General features: G+C 46.1%; 1 protein-coding gene across 4 annotated transcripts in view; it reads left to right on the plus strand.

Annotated features, from left to right (window-relative positions):
* Positions 1-24,500, plus strand: part of LOC123764498 (uncharacterized) — a 157,834-nt gene that overhangs the window by 18,563 nt on the left and 114,771 nt on the right. For all 4 annotated transcript variants that reach the window (XM_045752383.2, XM_045752384.2, XM_045752386.2 and 1 more), the window contains exon 2: positions 10,492-10,996. In XM_045752383.2, coding sequence (XP_045608339.2) covers positions 10,901-10,996 — 96 coding nt within the window. In that variant the 5' untranslated portion in view covers positions 10,492-10,900. The remainder of the gene's footprint in view (positions 1-10,491; positions 10,997-24,500) is intronic.

The raw sequence follows: 24,500 nt of genomic DNA on the forward strand, positions 1-24,500 counted from the left end.
AACCACGTGCCATCAACCACGTGCCATCAACCACGTGACATCAACCACGTGCCATCAACCACGTGCCATCAACCACGTGCCATCAACCACGTGCCATCAACCACGTGCCATCAACCACGTGCCATCAACCACGTGCCATCAACCACGTGCCATCAACCACGTGACATCTACCACGTGCTACCAGGACTCTTCTCCTCCCCCTTACACTTCCTCCCTCTCCCACTTTAAGCACCAACATTGCTCACATGCCCCGGGATCCGGTGTGAGCTGCTCACATGCCCCGGGATCCGGTGTGAGCTGCTCACATGCCCCGGGGACCCGGTGTGAGCTGCTCACATGCCCCGGGGACCCGGTGTGAGCTGCTCACATGCCCCGGGATCCGGTGTGAGCTGCTCACATGCCCCGGGGACCCGGTGTGAGCTGCTCACATGCCCCGGGGACCCGGTGTGAGCTGCTCACATGCCCCGGGGACCCGGTGTGAGCTGCTCACATGCCCCGGGGACCCGGTGTGGGCCACTCACATGCCCCGGGACCCGGTGTGGGCCACTCACATGCCCCGGGGACCCGGTGAGACCCACTCACATGCCCCAGGACCCGGTGAGACCCACTCACATGCCCCGGGACTCGGTGTGGGCCACTCACATGCCCCGGAAACCCTGTGAGACACGATCACATGCCCCAGGACCCGGTGAGACACGCTCACATGCCCCAGGACCCTGTGAGACACGCTCACATGCCCCAGGACCCGGTGAGACACGCTCACATGCCCAGCACACCACAGTGTCTCAAGAAATAACTGAGAAAGATAAACAGTTAAATAGCATCAGAGGACACACGAGGCATGTGTCCCTGACCTGGTTCTTGGGCCACTCCCCCACCCACTCACCCACACCACCCATCATCCTACATGTTTCTATATGTATCAATGTTGTTTATATACATATATATGTATATTTATATATACGTATGTGTGTATATCCCGAAAATAAACACGTGGTTAAAAATTGTGACAGTGTCAGACCACGGAGGATAATTGAAACAGGAATTTCCTTAAGTACTTTCGTATATTAATACATCTTCAGAAGGAGAGTAACTACTTCTGAAGATGTATTAATATACGAAAGTACTTAAGGAAATTCCTGTTTCAATTTTCCTCCGTGGTCTGACACTGTCATATATACGTATATATGACAGTGTCAAACCGCAAAGGATTAAATCAGGAATTTTCTTAAGTACTTTCGTATTTAATAATACATCTTCAGAAGGAGAAATTTGGAGTTCAGTGGTGTGGATATATATAGGTAGGAAAGAGGTGAGGTGAGGTACAATGTCTTTAATAAGATTATAGGATATTAATAAGGTATTGGTGAGATAAATCTGAAACAATGATCCTATTCAAATCGGTATTTAACTGATCAATCAAAAATGGATCTAAATTATACAAGTCACTGCTAATGTTTAAGTTACATGATTTTGTAATCTGTATTAAAGCAGATTCAATAATGTTCCTATTGAAAATGGTTGAAAATTGATCTCCCAATCAATTTTGGTGAGAACTTTCTGACAAATCAACAAACAAAGCATTAGACAATTGGCCATGTCTTACAGTGTATTTATGTTGTGAAATTCTAAATTTAAAATCTCTGAATGTTTGTCCTACATAGAACATATTACAGCCTTTACAAGATATTTTGTAAATGACACAATTACCACCATGAGGACTGTTTCTAATTAATACTTTTCCAACATTATTTTCGTAATTAAACAATGCATATATCAAAAAGTTTCAAAGCCTTGACTATATTTTCGAAAAGAAAAATATGATAAACATAACACATTTTTGGGGGCGATTATACAATACAATACAATACAATACAATTTTATTTAGGTAAGGTACATACATACAATATAGGTAGGTAGATTGTTTTCAATGCATATATTATTATAATATGTACGACGTGCTTTGCTACGGCAAACTTAAAAAAAATAAATCAGTGGATAACAAAGCTGTAGACAAATAGAATCAATGTTCAAAAACTCTTCATCCAAAAATTCTATGGAGATTTTTGGAGGTTTATATTATAATACAATATATACAGTGTGAAAATTCGCCTCAAAAATGTATTATGTTTACCATATTTTTCTGAGTTCGTAAATATTATCAAGGCCTTGAAATTTGTTGATATATGTATTGTTTAATTACGAAAATAATGTTGGAAAACTGTTAGTTAGAAACAGTCGTCGTGGTGATAATTGTGTCATTTAGAAAATACCTTGTAAAGACTCTAATAGGTTCAATGTAGGGCAAACATCAGACATACTTGAAATTTAGAATTTCAACCCACACAAAGTTACAGCCCCACGCCTGTGGCAGGGAAGTTCACTACGGGCTCACCATAGCCCGTGCTACTTGGAACTTTTTGTTCCCAGTAGCTGAATCTATAACAACAACAACAACAACAGTATATAACCGCAGTATATCTGTGTAATCTGTGTCATGTGTCAGTCCTGAAGATGTCTCGATGTCGATAAGACGTCGAAATAGAATGGAAAGACTAAATGATTTAGTGTTCCTTCACACAAGATGGCAGAAGGTATTGATGTAGAATGGAAAATATCCATACAAAAAATTAGCAATTATAATAATACTATTGTGTTTAATTCAATGTGTATTAGAGAGGCTATGGGTCCCTACAAGTGCACCAGAGATGGTACCTTTACGTATATACAATTTATAGACCGATTTTCATCAGAGACCAGTTGAAGACCGAAATTAATCAGAGTCCAGTTAAAGACCGAAATTAATCAGAGTCCAGTTAAAGACCGAAATTAATCAGAGTCCAATTAAAGACCGAAATTAATCAGAGTCCAGTTAAAGACCGAAATTAATCAGAGTCCAGTTGAAGACCAAAATAAAACAGGATAAAAATAAATGCATAAACATGTGATTAAAGAAAGCAACAAAAACTCCGGCTATCATGCAAATAAAACAAGGAAAATTGGACAAGTCAGAACTACCACTAAGGAGTAATAACACGCTAAATGATTTCTGTTTATATAAGGAGCCGGTCGGCCGAGCGGACAGGACGCTGGACTTGTGATCCTGTGGTCCTGGGTTCGATCCCAGGCGCCGGCGAGAAACAATGGGCAGAGTTTCTTTCACCCTATGCCCCTGTTACCTAGCTGTAAAATAGGTACCTGGGTGTTAGTCAGCTATCATGGGCTGCTTCCTGGGGGTGGAGGCCTGGTCGAGGACCGGGCCGCGTGGACACTAAAAAGCCCCGAAATCATCTCAAGATAACCTCAAGATAACCTCAAGATAACTACATAATTCACCTTCATTAAATCGCTCTGTATAATGCCTCACAAATTGTCGCATCTGAGAAAACAGGAAAATTTCTAGGAAACGAGGAAAAAAAAACTACGTTTTATCTTGTCAAGAATGTAATGTGATATTTGCAGTTTCCTCGGGTGGTCGTGGCTCACTTAACGACGTCACATAGTGGCCCAGTTCCTTAACCTCTTTTCGACGCTTCCGTTATCTTGAGGTTATCTTGAGATGATTTCCGGGCTTTTATATGTCCCCGCGGCCCGGTCCTCGACCAGCCCTCCACCCCCAGGAAGCAGCCCGTGATAGCTGACTAACACCCAGGTACCTATTTTACAGCTAGGTAACAGGGGCATAGGGTGAAAGAAACTCTGCCCATTGTTTCTCACCGGCGCCAGGGATCGAACCCGGGACCACAGGATCACAAGCCCAGCGTGGTGTCCGCTCGGCCGACCGGCTCCCGACCGTTAACAACCTTACCTAATCACTAATTGTGATTAGTATGGGGATTGGTAGCTGAGTGGACAGCGCGCAGGACTCGTAATTGTGTGCCCCGGGTTCGATTCCCGGACCAGGCAGAAACAAATGGACAAACTTTCCTTCACCCTAAATGCCCCTGCTACCTAGCAGTAAATAGGTACCTGGGAGTTAGACAGCTATTACGGAGCTGCTTCCTGTGTGTGTGTATATGTGTGTGGAAAAAATCACACACATATGTGTGGTTTTTTTCACAAAAAACCACAAACCACAAAAACTGTTGACCAGACCACACACTAGAAATTGAAGGGACGACGACGTTTCGGTCCGTCCTGGACCATTCTCAAGTCGATTGTGAGAATGGTCGACAATCGACTTGAGAATGGTCCAGGACGGACCGAAACGTCGTCGTCCCTTCAATTTCTAGTGTGTGGTCTGGTCAACATACCTTACCTAATCTCTACCCTAAAATGTGATAGACTTTTGTTACCTGCATGTTTAAAAGGTTGAAGAAATAAAATTATAAAATGCATGACAAGAAATATAACCTAAATTTACCTTATTGTTCACCTGTTCAGTTCAGTCCGAATTGTAACGAAGTGAAAAATAAATTTATAATTCTGATTAATCACAATTTAGTTGTACAGAGTTATAGCACATTTATTCCAGCCTGTTATTCCAGCCTGTTATTCCAGGAGTTATTCCAGCCTGTTATTCCAGCCTGTTATTCCAGGAGTTATTCCAGCCTGTTATTCCAGCCTGTTATTCCAGGAGTTATTCCAGCCTGTTATTCCAGCCTGTTATTCCAGGAGTTATTCCAGCCTGTTATTCCAGCCTGTTATTCCAGGAGTTATTCCAGCCTGTTATTCCAGCCTGTTATTCCAGGAGTTATTCCAGCCTGTTATTCCAGCCTGTTATTCCAGCCTGTTATTCCAGGAGTTATTCCAGCCTGTTATTCCAGCCTGTTATTCCAGGAGTTATTCCAGCCTGTGAGATCGTCTCTTGAGACATAACCTAATTTGGGACATACTTAAAATATTGAACTTCTCAGATATACCGAAAACAAAAGGAATATTAACTTTTATAAGACTGGCAACACTAGGTCAATATATACACACAGTTAGCGTGTTGGCAACACTTATTTGCTTACTGCGCTTCTCTAAATTTGCTTACTTAACACTGGCACCTGAGCAGAGGTCCAGGAGTCACTAACCAGTTACTTACGCAAGCACTTACCAACCAGGGGGCCAGATTCACTAAGCAGTTACTTACGCAAGCACTTACCCACCAGGGGCCAGATTCACTAAGCAGTTACTTACGCAAGCACTTACCAACCAGGGGCCAGATTCACTAAGCAGTTACTTACGCAAGCACTTACCCACCAGGGGGCCAGATTCACTAAGCAGTTACTTACGCAAGCACTTACCCACCAGGGGCCAGATTCACTAAGCAGTTACTTACGCAAGCACTTACCAACCAGGGGGCCAGATTCACTAAGCATTTACGCAAGTACTTACGAACGTGAACATCTTTCCTCAACCTTTGACGGCTTTGGCTACATTTATTAAACAGTTTACAAGCATGAAAACTTGCCAATCAACTGTTGCTATTGTTATAAACAGCCTCCTGGTGCTCCGGAGCTCATTAACTGTTTACTAATTGTAAACAAAGCCGCCAAAGAGTTAGAAAAGATGTACAGGTTAAGTACTTTTCTTTAACAGCTGGCAAACCATGGCCCATTGATTTATGCCTGAGTGGTGCGTTGAAATTAGTGAATTACTTTAACTCTTTACTTTACTTTACTTTAAAGTAAATTACTTTAGCTCCAAGAATTTACGTACGTTCGACTTCTACGCTTGAAAGCACAAAGTCATTTGTCTATAATCAGAGTTTGGACACAAGTCTCTCATAATGTGCCAAAGAATTTCTATTCTTCTCCTATGACAATTCTTGAGCATCCAGGAAAACCCAAGAATTGTCAGCACGCTTAAAAAACCAAGAATAACTCGGGAGTTCCTTCAAAACGAAGAATTATCAACATGGGTTCATTTGGGATTATTTCTCCCTTCTTCAACCTAATGTTGGGCTGATTAATTAGCTGTAAACCGCGGTGGTTTACCAGGGTTTACAAACATAATGTTGGACAGCCTGTCACGTGTACCATTGAGACTCGTGCGTTTACCAACAAGGTTTTAATGTTATCATAAGTCAGTTCAAACGTGGCTACCCCGGTCCCACTTGCTACCCATTACTGGGGTCATCACTACCCCCAACCCAACACTGAAGGGTCATCACTACCCCCAACCCAAGCACTGGGGTCATTACGAACCCAACCACCAAGCACTGGGGGTCACGAGAACCCCTGTCCAAAGCACTGGGGGTCACGAGAACCCCTGTCCAAAGCACTGGGGTCACGAAAACCCCTGTCCAAAGCACTGGGGGTCACGAGAACCCATGTCCAAAGCACTGGGGGTCACGAGAACCCCTGTTCCTAGCACTGGGGTCACGAGAACCCCTGTCCAAAGCACTGGGGTCACGAGAACCCCTGTCCCAAGCACTGGGGGTCACGAGAACCCCTGTCCAAAGCACTGGGGGTCACGAGAACCCCTGTTCCTAGCACTGGGGTCACCAGCAACATTCCAAGCTGAACATGGCAGCTTTTTCATTGTTGGTGTGTCATAAGAGGAGAGAATATCCTTTGTGTGTTGACACTCAAACCCTTCACTCAACTTTCTGGCAGTCAACTTTTTACACTAACACTTGTCTGTTAGTTCGTCTTGCTTATCTTTATTCCTTCAGCTTCTTGTTCTCTCTCTCTCTCTCTCTCTTTCTCTCTCTCTCTCTCTCTCTCTCTCTCTCTCTCTCTCTCTCTCTCTCTCTCTCTCTCTCTCTCTCTCTCTCTCTCTCTCTCTCTCTCTCTCTCTCTCTCTCTCTCTCTCTCTCTCTCTCTCTCTCTCCAACTGTATCTCTCCCCTACATCTCTCCTCTCTCTCTCTCTCTCTCTCCCTCTCTCTCTCTCTTATCTATTAAATGAATACATTAACTTTTATTAGTTGTAAACTTACTTTTTTGGGTTATAATTAGTGCTGGTTGAAGCAGAAGCTGTTTTGCAAAGCTTTTATACAATCAGCTGCTTTGACTTTACGAATGAATGAATGCTGGTCCTTTCCATTCCCCTGGGCTGGACGGGTTTCGAACCGTAGACCCCACGTATGTAAGACCGAATTTCTGTCGACTGGGCCATAAGCAGTCTTTAATTGCTGATGGAGGGATGAGCTTGAGAATGATAAAGCCAGCGTAAACTTGCCGTTTAACGAGCGTCTTGAGTTGTAATCACCATAATATACTTGATCATGAAGTTAATTGGGCCAGGAATTAATTGGGGTTAATTAATTGGAGTTAAATGGGAAGTTTGAGAACCTTGGACTTACTCATATAACTGCAAGACCAATGATATCTCTTCATTGTTGAAAGGTTCTGACCTTTAGGGGGGCCCTGATAGCTGAGTGGACAGCGCTCGGGATTCGTAGTCCTGTGGTTCCGGGTTCGACCCCCGGTGGAGGGGGAAACAAATGGGCAGAGTTTCTTTCACCCTGATGTCCCTGTTCACGTAGCAGTAAATAAGTATCTGGGAGTTAGACAGCTGCAGCAACACAGTAGCAGCAACACGTAGCAGCAACACACAGTAGCAGCAACACAGTAGCAGCAACACAGTAGCAGCAACACAGTAGCAGCAACACACAGGGACTCCCAGGGACTCCCATAGACTCACAGGGACTCCCAGAGCCTCACAGGGACTCCCAGAGCCCCTCAGGGACACCCAGAGCCTCACAGGGACTCCCAGAGCCCCTCAGGGACACCCAGAGCCCCTCAGGGACCCCCAGAGCCTCACAGGGACTCCCAGAGCCTCACAGGGACTCCCAGAGCCTCACAGGGACTCCCAGAGCCCCTCAGGGACACCCAGAGCCTCACAGGGACTCCCAGAGCCTCACAGGGACTCCCAGAGCCTCACAGGGACTCCCAGAGCCCCTCAGGGACACCCAGAGCCTCACAGGGACACCCAGAGCCCCTCAGGGACCCCCAGAGCCCCTCAGGGACACCCAGAGCCTCACAGGGACTCCCAGAGCCCCTCAGGGACACCCAGAGCCTCACAGGGACACCCAGAGCCCCTCAGGGACCCCCAGAGCCCCTCAGGGACACCCAGAGCCTCACAGGGACACCCAGAGCCCCTCAGGGACCCCCAGAGCCTCACAGGGACTCCCAGAGCCCCTCAGGGACACCCAGAGCCCCTCAGGGACACCCAGAGCCTCATAGGGACTCCCAGAGCCTCACAGGGACTCCCAGAGCCCCTCAGGGACACCCAGAGCCCCTCAGGGACACCCAGAGCTCCTCAGGGACACCCAGAGCCTCACAGGGACACCCAGAGCCCCTCAGGGACACCCAGAGCCCCTCAGGGACACCCAGAGCCCCTCAGGGACACCCAGAGCCTCACAGGGACTCCCAGAGCCCTTCAGGGACACCCAGAGCCTCACAGGGACTCCCAGAGCCCCTCAGGGACACCCAGAGCCCCTCAGGGACACCCAGAGCCTCACAGGGACTCCCAGAGCCTCACAGGGACTCCCAGAGCCCCTCAGGGACACCCAGAGCCTCACAGGGACTCCCAGAGCCCCTCAGGGACACCCAGAGCCCCTCAGGGACACCCAGAGCCTCACAGGGAAATTGTCAAAAAAAAAGCGTCCAAGACTCCTCTAGGGAAGACGCTTGAACAAGACGAAGACGCTTCATCATGTCAGTGATGACAAATAATAATGAATAAAAATTACCCCAGCTTGATTCATGGCTAATTATGAGCCGTGGTTTATGTGGTAGTGATGATGGTCATGTTGAGTATGATGAGCTGCGCATGGCTGAGTATGATTTAAGCTGCTGTTTGTAAGATGATATATGGTGTAAAAGAGAAGCTGACGAAGGGTACAGTCATCCCCCACACACACACACATACATATATACACACATACACACACATACATATACACACACACACACACATATACACACATACATGCGCACACACATGACACGCTCAAGGGAATCGACAGGGTTGATAAAGACAGGCTATTTAACACAAGGGGCACACGCACTAGGGGACACAGGTGGAAACTGAGTGCCCAAATGAGCCACAGAGATATTAGAAAGAACTTTTTTAGTGTCAGAGTGGTTGACAAATGGAATGCATTAGGAAGTGATGTGGTGGAGACTGACTCCATACACAGTTTCAAGTGTAGATATGATAGAGCCCAATAGGCTCAGGAATCTGTACACCAGTTGATTGACGGTTGAGAGGCGGGACCAAAGAGCCAGAGCTCAACCCCCGCAAGCACAACTAGGTGAGTACAACTAGGTGAGCACACACATGCGCGCACACACACAACTTTTGGGGAAAATCATTTTCCTCACATTGCTGAAATTAAATCAGGTTTTCAAAGTAAATGTTTCAAGGGCATAATACTTGGTGGAAGCTGTGTACTCTAATATTAGAGTGAAGGCGGCCCCAGTGCACTCCTCTATGGCTTGCCCAATCGCTTGGGCTGGTAGAGCGATGGTCTCTCTTCATGTAGGTCCAACATGGCCTCAGATCAAGTCCATTCCATCCAGCGGTCGAGCCCCACAGACGCATTCATAAATTTTATCGTTCTGTTCATTCAGAACAGGAATTTTCTCAATAAATGCAGACGAGGAGTCACAATAACGTGGATGAAATATGTTGACCAGACCACACACTAGAAAGTGAAGGGACGACGACGTTTCGGTCCGTCCTGGACCATTCACTTCATCGATTTGAGAATGGTCCAGGACGGACCGAAACGTCGTCGTCCCTTCACCATCTAGTGTGTGGTCTGGTCAACATATTTCTCAATAAATTAATATTATTGCATATTAACATACTAGGCCTATTTAGGCATAGGTTAGGTTAAGTGTTCAGGTTCTGTTGGCGATTATTTGTATTTGTAGTACGTGGGTGAAGCATTTACAGTCGTGTGGTTCGACCAAAAGTCGTCAGTTTTTGTTCGAACACTGTTCCGGAAGTGTTCGGACGTCATCAATTGTGATTCGCGTGTAAACCGTTTGGCGACTGCATGGAATGGACTTTGGACTTTGTTTATGAGGACGGGCTGGCAGGTCGGCCTTCAATCCCAGACCATCCAAGTGGTTGGACACCATTCTATTCCTCCCCCGTCCCATCCCAAAGCCTTATACTTACCCCTTCCCAGTGCTATATAGTCGTAATGGCTTGGTGATTTCCCTTGATTTTCCTCTCCGTCTTCTAAGGAGTGACTCTCAAAGCCTGGTCGGATGTGTCTGATCTTCGACACCCTTTTGATATGAGTTGAGATGTTGATGTCCCTTCCTGGTTTTAAGACGTTGGACCCCTCTCCTTATCAGGAATTATAAAATATAACCCGCTTTCCTTATCAGGAATTATAAATTATAACCCGCTTTCCTTATCAGGAATTATAAATTTGATTAAAGAATAATAACAAACAAATGAACGTCTCACTATACGAACCACAATGCATTTAACCTTTATTATGAGATAACAACTAATTTACTGTTAATAATACTTTTTGAGTCATATAATTGTGCCTTCACACGAATCATCTTCATAATGTCTTGTCTCCTTACAGATAACAACACTTGAGACTTGGAGGTTCCTGTGAGACAAGGTGCAGAGATCCACAACAACCCTACACAAGTCTCAAGAAAACTCGCTATAACGACCTACTCTTCGCCCTGAGACCAATTTAGCGAGACGGGAAAGACTAAATCGCGACACGGTGGGGGATTTAGCTCCTGGACCGGGCTCCCTTGTGTGTTTTGTGTGTCTGCGGCCATGCTGACAAACCCCCATCTACTTTACCCATCTCTATAATCCCTCCTAATCTCACCATTCACCAAAGCTCTCAAAATACATCTATAATCCTCCAAGAATTTAGATCGTTTGTAACGACCGGAACCTCTGAATGACTATTTAATCGGTGATTTAAATCTGATTTGTGTTGAAAATAATGAGAGACTAGCGAAGGAACTTAAAAGATGGTGAAAGGTGTAGCGAGGTGCGACATGATGGAGAAGTGTGTGAGGATAGTGTGGGTAGCTGTGCTGCTCTTGGGCATCCCTGTCCTCGCTAAGGTAAGTACCCAGTGCTCCTGTGATGTGTTGCAATGATGTCCCAGCCCGTCCTAACCTCTGTAATGATGTCCCAGCCCGTCCTAACCTCTGTAATGATGTCCCAGCCCGTCCTAACCTCTGTAATGATGTCCCAGCCCGTCCTAACCTCTGTAATGATGTCCCAGCCCGTCCTAACCCCTGCAATGATGCCCCTGCAATATCTTTAAAAACACATTTAGCCTCCACAGTGGCTTTAAAAATAGCCTCACCTCTGATATAGAAAATGTGGACAACCTTGAGAGACACACAGGACTGCATTCCGACGTTTATTCAGAAAGCAAAGCTATACTGGCGAAGAATGGGGGTTCTCTACTTCCCAGAGACTAAAGATAGCTCGGGTGTTATTGGCGTGTTGTGAAGCCCCGAGTGATGAGCTGACGTGATTGTGAAGCCCAGAATGATGGGCTGACATGATTGTGAAGTCCAGAATGATGGGCTGACGTGATTGTGAAGCCCAGAATGATGGGCTGACGTGATTGTGAAGCCCAGAATGATGGGCTGACGTGATTGTGAAGCCCAGAATGATGGGCTGACGTGATTGTGAAGTCCAGAATGATGGGCTGACGTGATTGTGAAGCCCAGAATGATGGGCTGACGTGATTGTGAAGCCCCGAATGATGGGCTGACGTGATTGTGAAGTCCAGAATGATGGGCTGACGTGATTGTGAAGCCCAGAATGATGGGCTGACGTGATTGTGAAGCCCAGAATGATGGGCTGACGTGATTGTGAAGTCCAGAATGATGGGCTGACGTGATTGTGAAGTCCAGAATGATAGGCTGACGTGATTGTGAAGCCCAGAATGATTGGCTGGCGTGATTGTGAAGCCCAGAATGATGGGCTGACGTGATTGTGAAGCCCCAAATGATGGGCTGACGTGATTGTGAAGCCCAGAATGATGAGCTGACGTGATTGTGAAGCCCCCGAATGATGGGCTGTCATGATTGTGAAGCCCAAAGAGTTTGGGCTGACACAGCTGCAAAGTCATAAGTGTTGGGCTGACGTTGTCTATAATAATGCCTCAGCCATTACTAACCTACAAGCCACCACCACCATCACCACCACCATCATCACCACTGTCACCACCACCACCATTACCATTACCAGGCACCCGATCACTTATGTTTATGTTGTGACATTCACAATCGAAGATTTCTGTATTTGGATGTGATTAAAAAATAAATCACTGGCACATATGAAGTAGCTTCAGTTTCTACAATATATACAATGAATAGTGACTATTGTATGCACGTGTATGTCATTTATACATCATTCACAACCCTCAGGAATGTATAAAATATAACAAGAGTCGCATAAAGATGAGTAAAAGTGTAAACAATGAACAAAACTTGAACATGAACAAAGGGACTCTCATCTGTTATCATATTAACATCAAAGATCCCATTGGGAGTGATATCGAGCTGGTATATACACAAGCCTAATGGGCAGTTAGGGGCTTCCTGCGTTACGACAATTCAACAGACTGCACGATATCCCAACTGAAGTTCACTGTGTGTAATAGGGTTATATTGTAGCTCGTTCAGACGACCCTTCTAGCGATTCACTGTGGCCCTTCAGACGACCTTTCCAGCGAGCCCTCAGGGGCTCACTGTGGCCCCTCGGACGACCCTACCAGCGAGCCCTCAGGGTCTCACTGTGGCCCTTCAGACGACCTTCTCAGCGAGCCCTCAGGGTCTCTGTGGTCCCCTTAGACGACCCTACCAGCGAGCCCTCAGGGTCTCTGTGGTCCCCTTAGACGACCCTACCAGCGAGATCTCAGGGTCTCACTGTGGCCCCTCGGACGACCCTACCAGCGAGCCCTCAGGGTCTCACTGTGGCCCTTCAGACGACCTTCTCAGCGAGCCCTCAGGGTCTCACTGTGGTCCTCTCAGACGACCCTACCAGCGAGCCCTCAGGGTCTCTGTGGTCCTCTCAGACGACCCTACCAGCGAGCCCTCAGGGTCTCTGTGGTCCTCTCAGACGACCCTACCAGCGAGGGTCTTAAAGGTACGAGAAAGGCATTATCTTAGGGATATTAAAAAGAGATTCTCACCTTCACTAAAAAGAAATAATGTTTCGTTATTAACAATACGCGTGTGCGCGCGCTCATATACGTGTACTAACCTAGTTGTATTTGCGGGGAGTGAGCCACGGCTCTTGGGTCCCGACTCTCAACTCTTAATCGAACAGTTTATAGGATCCAAAACCTATTGAACTCTGCTATATCTACATTTATAGCTGTGTATGGAGTCTGTCTCCACCACATCGCTGTCTTATGCATTACACGTGTTCACTACTCTGACATTAAATTTTTTTTTTAATGTCTCAGTGGGTCATTTGGGCAATTAACTTCCATCTGTGTCCCTTTGTTTGTGTATCAACTTTATCCTTGTCTACCCTTGTCCAGCTAAAGTCTTTATCCTCGTCTACCCTTGTCCAGCTAAAGACTTTATCCTCGTCTACCCTTGTCCAGCTAAAGACTTTATCCTCGTCTACCCTTGTCCAGCTAAAGACTTTATCCTCGTCTACCCTTGTCCAGCTAAAGACTTGTCTACCCTGTCCCTTACTTCTGATTAATTCGTATATGTTAATCAAATTCCTCCCCTTCCTGTTTCGTCTCTATTCCAGAGACGTGAATCCTAACACCTGTAACATTTCCACGTAGGTCATACCTCTCAGCTCTGGGACTAGTCTAGTGGCATACCTTTTACCTTTCTCCAGTTTTATTTTGTGTTTGAGGAGATAAAGACTCAATGATGGTGCGGCTTACGCCAGAAATGGACTGACATAAAGGATATACAAGATTCAGAACGTCTCTTTGTTGTTCAGAGTCCTAAAGGTAGTTTTTATATTACTTTTATGTTAGCCAACTTTCCGTATGCAGCTAATGAAATTCTTTTCATGTGAGCTTCTGGTGGTTGTTTGGGCCTACTATCAACTCCTAAATCTTTTTCTTTGATTTTAATAGGATTTCCTCTTCTATGTGTCCGGTTTCAGGAGTCCCCATACCCATCTTCATTCTTTTGTACTTGCTAGAGGTCAACTCTAGCTGCCTCTTGATCGAGGGACAATATTATAATTTTGTTCTAGTCCTCTTGTAGTTTCATGCAGTCTTTCGTTCTATTTTACTAGCCAGCACACAAACCATTTTGGGTCTGCCTCCAGAAATGACACCACATGAGACCAGAAGGCATGGCAGGATGTGCAGAATACCCCCGTTGAAAAGCTGAGGTGCAATAGGTACTCTGAGAGAGAACTCTTATCAACATCCGAGGCCCGAGACTGTTCAACACGCTTCCACTACACATAAGGGACATAACTGGCCGACTCCTCACAGTGTTCAAGAGAGAACTATCATCAGAGGCCCAAGACTGTTCAACACGCTTCCACTACACATAAGGGACATAACTGGCCGACCCCTCACAGTGTTCAAGAGAGAACTATCAACATCAGAGGCCCAAGACTGTTCAACACGCTTCCACTACACATAAGGGGCATAACTGGCCGACCCCTCACAGTGTTCAAGAGAGAACTATCAACATCAGAGGCCCGAGACTGTTCAACACGCTTCCACTACACATAAGGGACATAACTGGCCGACTCCTCACAGTGTTCAAGAGAGAACTATCAACATCAGAGGGCCGAGACTGTTCAACACGCTTCCACTACACATAAGGGACATAACTGGCCGACCCCTCACAGTGTTTAAGAGAGAACTATCAACCTCAGAAGCCCGAGACTGTTCAACACGCTTCCACTACACATAAGGGGCATAACTGGCCGACCCCTCACAGTGTTCAAGAGAGAACTATCAACATCAGAAGCCCGAGACTGTTCAACACGCTTCCACTACACATAAGGGACATAACTGGCCGACCCCTCACAGTGTTCAAGAGAGAACTATCAACATCAGAGGCCCGAGACTGTTCAACACACTTCCACTACACATAAGGGACATAACTGGCCGACCCCCTCACAGTGTTCAAGAGAGAACTATCAACATCAGAGGCCGAGACTGTTCAACACGCTTCCACTACACATGAGAGACATAACTGGCCGACCCCCCACAGTGTTCAAGAGAGAACTGGATAAACACCTCCAAAGGATACCTGATCAACCAGGCTGTGACTCATACGTCAGGCTGCGAACAGCTGCGTCCAACAGCCTTCAGCAACCAGGAGGCCTGGTCGACGACCGGGCCACGGGGACGCTAAGCCCCGAAACCATCTCAAGGTAACCCCAAGGTAGCACACACACACACACACACACACACACACACACACACACACACACACACACACACACACACACACACATACATACACACACACACACACACACCATGTTGGGTGAGCCTCCATCACACACACACACACACACACACACACACACACACACACACACACACACACACACACACACACACACACACACACACACACACACCATGTTGGGTGAGCCTCCATCACACACACACACACACACACACACACATACACACACACACACACACCATGTTGGGTGAGCCTCCATCACACACACACACACACACACACACACACACACACACACACACACACACACACACACACACACACACACACACACACACACCACACTCAACAATAGGCACCATTGCGTGTAGTCCTGTAAAATAGTGGAGCCCTGTTCATGTCCGCACAGTATATGTACAGTGTTGAGGCGGTTGTCATACTGTGATAATACCATTAATCAAAGTGTTTGCTTAACTGCCGGTCCTAGATAGAGCGACCAGAAGGTTATAACACACAGGTCAAACATCACACACACGGCAAGATGACTTGGTATAAAGACCGGCCGGCCATACGGGTGATTACTGGATACTTGGACCCTTAAAACTAGACCGAAGAACCATTATTTTGTTACTCTTTTTGGTCAAAGATTTAATAAATCCTCCCCTATTTTATTCTGTTATAATTTGCTTTATTCCTCTCTCCCTCTCTCTCTCTCTTTTTCTCTCCCTCTCTCTCTCTCTTTTTCTCTCCCTCTCTCTCTCTCTCTTTCTCTCCCTCTCTCTCTCTCTCTCTCTCTCTCTCTCTTTCTCTCTCTCTCTCTCTCTCTCTCTCTCTCTCTCTCTCTCTCTCTCTCTCTCTCTCTCTCTCTCTCTCTCTCTCTCTCTCTCTCTCTCTCTCTCTCTCTCTCTCTCTCTCTCTCTCTCTCTCTCTCTCTCTCTCTCTCTTTCTCTCTCTCTTTCTCTCTCTCTCTCTCTCTCTCTCTCTCTCTCTCTCTCTCTCTCTCTCTCTCTCTCTCTCTCTCTCTCTCTCTCTCTCTCTCTCTCTCTCTCTCTCTCTCTCTCTCTCTCTCTCTCTCTCTCTCTCTCTCTCTCTCTCTCTTTTCTTACATTATATATATGACTATGCTCTGCATTACATACATATATAAATAATAATACACCTGAACACAAATCAATAATATCGGTTTCTAGAGCAGTAAAACTGACGTAGAATGAACAACATTTCCCATTTATTTCATCTCTCTATTTTATTTTAAACCCATCTGGACTAGCCTTTACAACTTCGACATTATTCAGTACAAATTCACCTTTCAATATATATATTTTTACCGAGACTAGACCAGAGATATAACCAAGGGAGCCGGTCGGCCGAGCAGACAGCACGCTGGACTTGTGATCCTGTGGTCCTGGGTTCGATCCCAGGCGCCGGCGAGAAACAATGGGCAGAGTTTCTTTCACCCTATGCCCCTGTTACCTAGCAGTAAAATAGGTACCTGGGTGTTAGTCAGCTGTCACGAGCTGCTTCCTGGGGGTGGAGGCCTGGTTGAGGACCGGGCCGCGGGGACACTAAAGCCCCGAAATCATCTCAAGATAACCTCAAGATGAATATGGCTCGCTCCTACTAGCTCTCCACATATGTCAATTGCTTAATTTAGAAACTGTACTATTACTATCCCCTTTTTTCCTATTACTATGTTGACCAGTTCACTCACACTAGAAGGTGAAGGGACGACGACGTTTCGGTCCGTCCTGGACCATTCTCAAGTCAATTGTCAATCGACATTCTCAATCGACTTGAGAATGGTCCAGGATGGACCGAAACGTCGTCGTCCCTTCACCTTCTAGTGTGTGGTCTGGTCAACATACTTCAGCCACGTTATTGTGACTCATCGCCTTCCTATTACTATCCCCTTCTTATTCGCTGGTTATAAATAGGAGCTGCATCGTATGGGCCAATAGGTCTTCTGCAGTTACCTTTGCTACTCACAGCCCAGTCGACAAAGCATAGGACTCACAGGGTTCGCGGTTCGAGACTCCTACAGCCCAGGTGAATAGAGCTAGAAATTCAATTGAACGCCGACACTTTCAAGTGATATTGAGATCCGGGCTGCATACCCTAGGACTGTCTCACGTAGGTTTACAGTGATCAGAATGCCTCCTTATTTAGATTCCTGTGGAAAGTGTTGCTTAAGCCTCCTCAAGCCCTACGAGGGCACATAATTCGCTAGACCTACCCTTTCCAGACTCCTGTTGAATGCGGAGGAATCATGAATACCTGACAGAGTAGATTGTGAAGAACTTGCGAAGTGGGATTGGTTACTTAAATGTAGAATTCAATCCGCCATCTCTCGGATTCTAACCCCAATCTGAATCTCCTGATTGGCTGGTCAAACCTCTCTTTCTCAGACTCACAAATACGTGTGTTAAACGTCTGCGTTCATACTGAGGGAGACTGGTGGCTTGCAGTTAATATCTGGTTCATTCTTACCTTCGTTCATTCATTTGATCTCTTGGTGCCCCTAGAGACACATGCCCGGTGCCCCCTAGACAGAAGTGCCCGGTGCCCCTAGAGAGACGTGCCCTGTGCCCCTGGAGACACGTGCCCTGTGCCCCTGGAGACACATGCCCGGTGCCCCTGGAGACACGTGCCCTGTGCCCCTGGAGACACGTGCCCTGTGCCCCTGGAGACACATGCCCGGTGCCCCTGGAGACACGTGCCCTGTGCCCCAAGAGAGAAGTGCCCGGTGCCCCCTAGAGAGAAGTGCCCGGTGCCCCTAGATATACATGCCCCAGTTCCCCTAGAGACACATGCCTGGTGCCCCTAGAGACACATGCCCGCTGCCCCTAGAAAGACATGCCCGCAGCAGCAGTAATATTACTGTGATGGTCCTGTTGAATGATCTCTCGTAGACGGGCATAAAAGCTCTTTACCACACAACTTCCCCAGGTCCTGTACAAGTGTCGGGTTAGGACTGTACGCACCACGACGAAGCGGGCCGACAACTCAAGAGACTCACCTAACCAAACACACACAAACTCACGCCAGGTTTGAGAGGTAGAGATTGGTGGTGAAGGTAGAAATATCTCTCCCTGCTTTCAGCCATTCCCTGGAGGGGTCACCATGCTATAACACCCACCCAGTGAACCTTGACAATGTGTACGCATGATCCGCGAGCAGCTGGCTGTTTGAAACTGCGCAATCCGACTTCGACGCCATTGGAGAGGCAGGTAAACTGGGGGGAGGATGAGCAGCAGCAGCTGCTGGAAGACCAACAATCAGTCTTGATAAGACCTCTATCAAGCACAGTTGTGGTGTCAGCGAGGTCTTGTTCGTGGACGTTAGTTGTGGTGTCACTGGTATTGGACAGTTCCGAAGGTTGAAGGTTTTGGACGATAGTGTGTTACAGGGAAGATAGATGTTTATTTTTGTTTGTCGATAGGAGAATTTTACTGAGCAGTGTCACTCATCCTGTGAGTGGACACACCGCCATAGTGACAGTATTGGGCAGCGTCACTCATCCTGTGAGTGGACACACCGCCATAGTGACAGTATTGGGCAGCGCCACTCATCCTGTGAGTGGACACACCGCCATAGTGACAGTATTGGGCAGCGCCACTCATCCTGTGAGTGGACACACCGCCATAGTGACAGTATTGGGCAGCGCCACTCATCCTGTGAGTGGACACACCGCCATAGCGACAGTATTGGGCAGCGCCACTCATCCTGTGAGTGGACACACCGCCATAGTGACAGTATTGGACAGCGTCACTCATCCCTTGAGACATAAAACCATAACAACCCGTTTGTTCCACACTTCTCAGTGGGATAAAAAGCCGCTGCGTTGTTAAATCTTCTCAATTGTGCCCAGACGCATCTGGGACTCACGTATTAACAGTCTCAAGTGAACTGTCTGTTAAACTAGGAGATTAACATCTTACAATCCACAAGCTTAAGCTATTTTGCGAGTGTAAATCTAGAAGGTGTGGGAGCGGAGAATATTTTTAAAGACAGCATTTTTTTCAGAGTATTTTCCTAGCGCAAAGAAGTATATATTCTAATGCACTTGTTTCTATAATGTCTAAGATATGCAGGCTCTAAAGTAGTGGTCCAGAAAAGTGTCTTTCTCACATCTTGCAACATTTCTGCTAAACTGTCTCTTCCAATCTTATATCTCCATTGGTACTTGTATCCAAGACGACAGCTATTCAAGATTAGCAGTCTCCGTGGTGTAGTGGTAAGACACTCGCCTGGCGTTCCGCGAGCGCTATGTCATGGTTCGTATCCTGGCCGGGGAGGATTTACTGGGCGCAATTCCTTAACTGTAGCCTCTGTTTAACGCAACAGTAAAATGTGTACTTGGATGAAAAAACGATTCTTCGCGGCAGGGGATCGTATTCCAGGGACCATAGGATTAAGGACTTGCCCGAAACGCTACGCGTACTAGTGGCTGTAAAAGAATGTAACAACTCTTGTATATATCTCAAGAATGTAACAACTCTTGTATATATCTAAAAAAAAAAAAAAAAAAAAAAAAAAAAAAAAAAAAAAAAAAAAAAAAAAATTCCGAGGGTGAAAAGGGTGAAAAAAGATTTTCACCCTCGGCCACCTCCTTTTCATCCGGGGTACGATTGGTGTTCGCCGACTGCAGCAGTATTGCACCTGTGTATATGTTCGCTGACTTGATCTTCAATCTTTCTTTCGTCAGTCACTTGTCTGGTCATACATTTAATTTTGGCAATGAAGTACTGTAGCCCTGTATAGATCTACAGAAGAGTAAATCAAGCGGATACTGAAAAAGCACTTCGTAATTCGAGGCAGCTTTGTACACCGAGTCAAATTTTATGAGGCAATTGACTTCGTACACCGAAAAAATTGTATTCTGGGGCATTCGTATTCAGGGGGCATTCGTAATCCATGGCATTCGTAATCTGGGGCATTTGTATTCTGGAGCATTCGTATTCAGGGGGCATTCGTAATCTGGGGCATTTGTATTTTGGAGCATTCGTATTCCGGGGCATTCGTATTCCGGAGCATTCGTAATCCAGGGCATTCGTAAACCGAGGTTCCACTGTATTCAGTATGGTATCCTTCCATCCCGTTCTCTTGGTTTGTCACTCCGTCAAAAATCCACCCTCCTAACCCAACCAGATGCCTACGAACCCCCCAAACAAACCACCTAACCTATTCTGCGCATCCAATGCATAGAAAACGTAGGTATTTTTGAGCCCAGACTACTCACAAGTTACCAAAGTTCCATCTTGCCTCCTAGTTGCAAGCCAATTGCAGCTGAAATCACAATAAATCCTTTTCAATTCTATTCATAGTGTAGTTGTCACTATAACTTTATCTTTTGAGTCCTCGTTACGCCTGAAATTGATATCGTGGCTGTTTGCGCTGCACAACGGTGCTCTAATCAGAGTCTCCCGGAGCTTGAAATTGTAAGTGAGCTCTTCAGGCTTCGCTGGGGGCTTTAAGAGCCTATTTGACGACATAATGGGTAATGGTGATTAGCTGTCGCTCAATCCTCCGACCAATCACATCTAGTTACGTCAGGTAATTTTAATAACGAATCTGTATATAAATAACTGACAGGTATCATGGTTAGTTATACAAAAGTTCAAATAGTCAAGTCAACAATCGACTTGAGAATGGTCCAGGACGGACCGAAACGTCGTCGTCCCTTCACTTTCTAGTGTGTGGTCTGGTCAACAAAAGTTCAAATAGTTATTCCCAGAATATTGTGCACAATCGCATAACATGTTTTCACAGCTTGGAAACCGATAACACATGATTTCAGGCTAACAGGTTCATGACTGAAACGTCCTAAATATGCAGACGAGGAGTCACAATAACGTGGCTGAAATATGTTGAGCAGACCACACACTAGAAAGTAAAGAGACGACGACGATGTTTCGGTCCGTCCTGGACCATTCTCAAGTCGATTGTGAGAATGCCAATCGACTTGAGAATGGTCCAGGACGGACCGAAACGTCGTCGTCCCTTCATTTTCTAGTGTGTGGCTTGGCCAACATCCTAAATAATTCCAACCAGTTTCGTAAAGTAGCCGGATATAACGACTCATTGAGAGGATAGAAAAAACTACCAACAGCAAATCAACATTTAACAAATACTCCAAAACAAAGACACATGAACTCAAAGCTGTGCTTGCAACATGCGCTAGAAGCTATAAAAACCCATTTTGTCAATGGGAATCTATCTTGAGGTTATCTTGAGATGATTTCGGGGCTTTTTAGTGTCCCCGCGGCCCGGTCCTCGACCAGGCCTCCACCCCCAGGAAGCAGCCCGTGACAGTTGGCTAACACCCAGGTACCTATTTTACTGCTAGGTAACAGGGGCATAGGGTGAAAGAAACTCTGCCCATTGTTTCTCGCCGGCGCCTGGGATCGAACCCAGGACCACAGGATCACAAGTCCAGCGTGCTGTCCGCTCGGCCGACCGGCTCCGGGAAGGGGCGGGAAAAAAAACAGGTTGAAGAACGCACCGCGTCATCTAGAAGACACTAACAAGCGACAAACTCAACGTGACTAACGACTGGCCAACAAACCACAGACAAGGTGCAGACGGCACAAGGGGGGACAGCACGGTCCAAAGGGGCGTTTCCTCGCCTGGACTCAAAGCCACATATCTTTTAGAATGAACCACGCCCATCACCCCTTTCACCGTACGTACCACCATCATCCCTTCCTCTTCTATACCATCGCCTCGCCCCTCCTCGTCACCAGAATTACCACCATCGTCCTCCTCTCTACCATCACCCCACGAACCATATTACGGGTTATTCATGCCCGTGCCACCTCTTGGGTGGCTTAATCTTTATCATCAATCATTAACCATAAATTACACAGGGTTTACCAAATCAGTTTCGTCACACATGGAGTAATGTGTTTTTAACACTATTTTTCAAGCTGAATTAACAAAAATTGATTACTTTTTTGTATCAATATTTTTGTTAGTCATATCCGAGTTAATTTTTTTTAGCAAATCATACATATATGCATATATGTATGTTACAAATATATTACTAACCAGTAGTCATATATGTCACGCTTGGCCAGTATATATATATATATGGTACACACGGTTCACACGACCTCATGTTCCCAGAATGGCCCACAAGTGGCCCACCCATGGCCCAGAGTTGCTCTAAACATGGTCCAAATGCTCATTCAACCCTTCTACATGGCCCAGGCTGTCTATGGCCAATCGGTGCCAAAGGTCCCCCCTTTTACCTCTGGCCAACAATAACAACCAAGTCTCCCGCCTCGATTAGAGTGCTTTATCAATAAATAACTAATTGGCGTCTAAAGGGCGTGGATAAATAATTTGCATACACCAATCCAGATTAGCGCCACCAATGAAGTACATCGGTGAAATTGATGGTGGATAGCGTTGAGGTGCGCGCTTGGGCGAAGTCCCGATAGCCAGCTGAGCTACGAAGCTAAATAACGAAGCACAGAGTAAGGGAAGACATGATAACCAGAACACAAATAGGTGAGTACGTAGTGGGAGTATATTAACCGTCTCTAATACTCGATATATATATGTATATATATGCAATTGACGATCACAAAACACTGATCATTTTATGCGGAAAATCCACAGAGAAATATGAAATGAGGTGAACGTTTCGGCTTTGTTAAAGCCTTTGTCAACACCAGACTGACTGAGTCAGTCTGGTGTTGACAAAGGCTTTAACAAAGCCGAAACGTTCACCTCATTTCATATTTCTCTGTGGATTTTCCGCATGTATATATATATATATATATATATATATATATATATATATATATATATATATATATATATATATAATATAATACATATTATATATAATATGCGTATTTGGGTGAGGTGATATGGTGCAACAGTTTTGGATGAGGTGAACAAACTTGTGACAAGTACAAGACAGGACACGAAACTATGGGTATTAGTTGGATATGAGAACATAAGAATGGACTTAACTGCAGAGGGCCTATTGGCCCATACATCCTCTTGATGCTTCAATATTGGTTCGGAGTCTTAAAGTGGGTAGAATATAGTTGTGTATTAATTGGCTGTTGATTGCTGGCAATCAACAGCAATCAACAGACAATTAATGCACAACTATATTCTACCCACTTCAAGACTCCGAACCAATACTGAAGCATCAAGAAGAAGTATGGGCCAATAGGCCCTCTGCAGTTACTTCCATTCCATTGCTGTTCCACGGACGTGAGTCAAGCAGTACAGGACACAAGTCTTCAAGTCTGGGATTGATTGCGTTAAAGAATAACATGAATTTAACATTTGACTATACAGATAATAAGCACCCTGTGACGCCCAGGATATACACGACGTTTCGTCTGGGTCACGACTTTTGAAGTGAAACAGGAACATGCAACAGGCGCAGGCGAGGAGTCACAATAACGTGGCTGAAGTATGTTGACCAGACCACACACTAGAAGTTGAAGGGACGACGACGTTTCGGTCCGTCCTGGACCATTCTCAAGTCGATTGAGAATGGTCCAATGATACAACAGGCACTCTCTGGCAGAGTGTAGCTCTTGGACCCCTGTTTTCTAGCCGCTGGTTCTCTGGTGTCAATGGGTATTTACTATCGTACCTGCAGAATCGAGCTATGAGCTCATCGACTTGGACTCGTGGACTAAGTGTGTGTATCTGTGCTTCCGGGTGATGAAGGAAGAGGAACGAGTAGTGGAGGCCGTCGGGTGGAAGCGGATGATTGGCGTCGACAAGGATAAAGAAACTCCTGTGTCGCCAGCACCCAAAACAGGACTCAGCGCCTCGTCTAACGGATGACACGACCGGGACGCAAACAGGATTTAAGTGAAGTCTCTGCAGAACGACAATGTATTTCCGCAGACAGAGGAGGGGTGGAACACACGACTTCGCGACGGCGTCTTTTCTGCAGGCATCAGTGGCAGACGCAGGCAGACGTCTGCGTCTGACTGGGTATTGGTGCCTCGGAAGGGTACTCCTCTGCATCTGACTATTAATCTGGATATGATTTCAACTTGTGATTAATCATAGTGCTTAGTAACGTTTGGTGGAACCCACTGTTGATTTGCCTGTTAGACAACGGGTGGTGGAGGAACCAGGCGATATAGACAACGGGTGGTGGAGGAACCAGCCGATATAGACAACGGGTGGTGGAGGAACCTGGCGATATAGA

Source organism: Procambarus clarkii, chromosome 79 (genome assembly GCF_040958095.1).
Source record: "Procambarus clarkii isolate CNS0578487 chromosome 79, FALCON_Pclarkii_2.0, whole genome shotgun sequence".
Taxonomy (NCBI): Eukaryota; Metazoa; Arthropoda; class Malacostraca; order Decapoda; family Cambaridae; genus Procambarus; species Procambarus clarkii.